Source organism: Papilio polytes, unplaced genomic scaffold, assembly GCF_000836215.1.
Source record: "Papilio polytes unplaced genomic scaffold, Ppol_1.0 DF821400.1, whole genome shotgun sequence".
Taxonomy (NCBI): Eukaryota; Metazoa; Arthropoda; class Insecta; order Lepidoptera; family Papilionidae; genus Papilio; species Papilio polytes.
Window position 1 is genome coordinate 1,967,910 of NW_013527804.1, and position 3,850 is coordinate 1,971,759.

At 28.2% G+C, this 3,850-nt stretch overlaps 2 protein-coding genes across 2 annotated transcripts in view; one reads left to right on the forward strand and one right to left on the reverse strand.

Annotated features, from left to right (window-relative positions):
- LOC106108700 (leucine-rich repeat-containing protein 1-like) overlaps positions 1-1,173 on the forward strand; it is a 5,467-nt gene extending 4,294 nt beyond the window's left edge. The window contains exon 7 of the mRNA XM_013289960.1: positions 1,134-1,173. Within this exon, the coding sequence (XP_013145414.1) occupies positions 1,134-1,173 (40 nt within the window). The remainder of the gene's footprint in view (positions 1-1,133) is intronic.
- Positions 1,174-2,282: 1,109 nt separating this feature from the next.
- LOC106108771 (seipin) overlaps positions 2,283-3,850 on the reverse strand; it is a 5,817-nt gene continuing 4,249 nt past the window's right edge. The window contains exons 6-8 of the mRNA XM_013290031.1: positions 3,382-3,467; positions 2,802-2,874; positions 2,283-2,667 (exon numbers count right to left, since the gene is read on the reverse strand). Of these exons, the coding sequence (XP_013145485.1) occupies positions 2,600-2,667; positions 2,802-2,874; positions 3,382-3,467 (227 nt within the window). The 3' untranslated portion in view covers positions 2,283-2,599. The remainder of the gene's footprint in view (positions 2,668-2,801; positions 2,875-3,381; positions 3,468-3,850) is intronic.

Below are 3,850 nucleotides of genomic sequence, written 5' to 3' on the forward strand. Positions count from 1 at the left end.
ATTTCGATAGCTCCTGCGCAAACTATCGTATGTACTAATAATAACTTATCAAACATAAATAAATAACCGAAATTTACAGTTCTTTCTAAAGATATACATTTACATTGTAATTAATAAATACTTATTAAGTTAATTTTCAAACTCAAAATTTCAAAATTGTGGTTTACGATAGTCTAAGTAGGAGCCATGGATTTTTTTTCGTGCTTTTTTTGAAAAAGTAACAGGTTTTTTGAAAACAATTGTTGTGTAAACAAATATTGGTTATGTAAATAGTTTTAATTTAAAAATGAATTGATGAATGCCAAAGATTGAAAATCAACTTCAAGTAATTTTCATTTTTATGTCGTAAAAATTCTATCATAATCCGCTCAAAAATTACACCAACCGTTCAAATGTGCCAATATTTTAAATATTTTGAAGGCGATAAAAGGTGCTAAAAATACGAAAACAATAATACCTTTAACAGTATTAAAAAATTCAAGGTTTTTTTTTTTACAAAATACGGTGTTTCTCTTGTTTCTAATTAATCCGCCTTTTTTTGAAAAAAGTATTAATTGTGTTTATTTTGTCGTTGCTTATTTCGAAAGTAAAATCAATATAGTTGCCAGTTATATTAGAATTGAATTTATTTTTTGAAGCTGACAACAATCTTTATACGGTGAAGGTTGGGTTGACATTAGAAACCTAGTTTTATTTAGTTGTATTATAAATATTAGTACATTAAGAAAGCAATTCTTAGAAATATTATCGAATTATAAAAATTATACACAAGGGAATTATTATAATGTAGAAAAAGGAAATTATCGATTTTCAACAGTTTTAGTATATTTTTAAAATATAACGCACATGTCATTCCGTTAGAATCAGCGAAACTATGTTAAGATTTCATTCATATTTACAAAATAAAAGACACTATTTTACTTAATTTTATATTTTGCAGCTTTTTTTAGTAATTGATTAATATTACTTTGGGTTTCCATTGTCTAAACACTTATAAAAACTTCAAATAATAATAATTGAATAATCCTGAATGAAAAAAAAAACAATTTGATTTCAGATCGATTTTTACCCTGATATAAGTAATTGGGCAGTGAATTTTCGCGGTTAAAATTTAGTTTGATAATTCCTTTTAGTTTTAAAAGCAACGAGAAAAATTATTGCCAGTCAATATGATCTTTAACAAATAAAATTAAAGGTTGGTTCAACAAAATTGAATTTAAAAATATATCTGTACTATGTAAAATCTATGATTTTAAACTTTATTAATAATAAATGTACTCAAAGTTACAATATTAATATAAAAAAATAATTGTAGTTTTTTTTTTAAATAATTTTACGATATCAAATATTGCAAACGTCACAAAATAGTTATCCGAAATATTAATGTGTGAACGAGACAAATGTATACATTAGGATAACGTGCGACAAAGAAAGATGTTATTTGACACTTTGAGTAACAAAGAATTTTGAGTAAGTTTTCACTTTCTATATTTTTTGTTACATTGTTTTTAATTTCTTACTAAGTATTATTTAAAAACATATTTATGTTGTAATAATAAATTTAATACATATCCGACTTATAAAAAGGTTATCACATTTTTTTCGCGAAGATATTATTAGAAAAAAAATCTTTTTATTGGAAAAAGGTATCATTTGTATTAAAACAACGTCGGGAATGTATAAAGAAAATATTCCTCAGCACATATTAATTTAAACTAGTAAAATATGCAACGAACTTGAATCGATTTTTTATATTTATTGTTGGCTGGACCACAAACAAAATAATCGAAGATTTGTTATATTTTGTATATGTTTTCTTAATTAATATTATGTATAATATTGCTTAGTTTTAAAATATTTCACTTATTGTTTTAGGTTAGTAAAATCTGTTTAAATCATACACAAAAAAAATCATGTTTTTGAGCACTTTTTTGATCTATAACTATTTTGATTTTTTAAATGTAATTTTATTATACCCTAAAAAGTTCTCACATAGTGTATAAAATAAATCGCACAATACCAACGCATACTGCCCTCTATGCCTTTGTAATTGAAATTAGGTAGATTAAAAAAAAATCTCGCTTTATATAATCTGTATACAATTATATTTGGAATTTTAATCTGTACATATCATATGTAAACAATGTATAAAATAATCCTTTATCTTAATAAATATCGGAATTTATTGGAAATTTGTTTTATTTATGCAAAAACAACAAAGAGTCATATATTTTGGAAAACATTATTAAAAAGAAATAAAACGTCAAATTATACCCAATTTTATTTTATTGGTTAAATCTTAAAACACAAAAGTGGTGCTGAATAACATTTCGCAGAGGATGCATAGGAAGGGTAAATTACCTGTTTCTGTGCGTCCCCTCCTCTGGCTTAGGTAAAGAAACCTAATGCTTGTTTGCTTTTTTCTGATAAATGAAAATATATTTTTAAATTGATAGTTTGACATGTGAATGTTATCTAAAAACATTCTATTTGGTAATTCTAAGAGAATGGATGGGAAAATATTTTTTAACGAAAATATCAACAATTAAGAGACTTGAGTTAAATATTTTAATATTCTAATGTATAAAATTTCAGTCTTCTAAGTTTTCTTCTGTTCCAATTTCTGGAATTCTTGCCGCAACGCATCGTCGTCAAAGAAAGGGAAATCTGCAAAACAACACAATATTAATGAACTTGATAATTATTAAAAAAAGTCTCATTCTATATCAAAAATCTATACTAAGGGTCTCCCTTAGTGACATCCACGACTCTGAGTGAGAGTTAAGTTTTTGAATTCATACCTTTACTCTCTTGTTCCAGCTTAATTTTGCTAATGGATTCTTCTTTTTTCACTTCTTTATCGCCGAATTTGCTCTGGAATAATTACAAAAATTTAAACCTTCGTATTTGTGTTTATTTAATTTAAAAAGCACAATACAATTTTTTTCCAACAATTATAATAACAGTTTGCTGATCGATGGCACCATTTTAGATTATCAATTTAATGGGTATTTTCAAATCATAATAATATTATAAATGCGAAAGTTTAGATGGATGATTTTTACAGTTTGTAGCCTAAACGGCTGAACGGATTTCGATGAAATTTGGTATAGATGTAGAGGATAGTCTGGAATGGCACATAGACAACTTACTTTTGTTTTTTTTTTTATACCACGCGGACGGAGTCGCGAGTGAAAGCTAGTATTTTTATAAAGAGGAAAGATTTGTATTTTTGCATTAAAAAATTCAAAAACTAGTGGGCCAATTTAAAATTCAATATTAAAAAGCTACGTTATCACGGACTGAAATAGGCTTCTGATTTTTTTTAATTCCACTCGGCTGAAGTCGCGAGCAAGTTAGTAATAAATAATTCGAAATTACCTTAATAAATTCGGGCAAACCTTCCTGCAGATGATACCAGCTCAGAATAAACACCAGCGACACGAAGAAAAGATTTGTTGAGATTCCTAAAAAACGTATAAAAACAAACTATAAATAATTTCTACAGTGGTAGAGCCCGCTTTAACATGTTCTGTAGGGCCGGCTCGCCCCACCAATACCACGACCACACAGAACACAGATGTGAAGTGGGAGAAATTCCGCGTACAGTCTGATGAGTGTGGTGCCGGAGGCCCAACTTTAGTCCCTTTTCTTCACACCCTTTTTCTTATTAGCAAAGGATGGGAAGGAAAAGTCGATTTGACGGTGGAGACGCATAGGAAGGGAAATTCTCTTTATGTGCGTCTCCTCCATCGATTAAAGGTAGGCTACACATCTGCAATTGCGGATGTCTATGGGCAGCAGTCGCTTCGCTAGTTCGGCGGTATTTGGTGGCCGCTTGCTCGTTTGC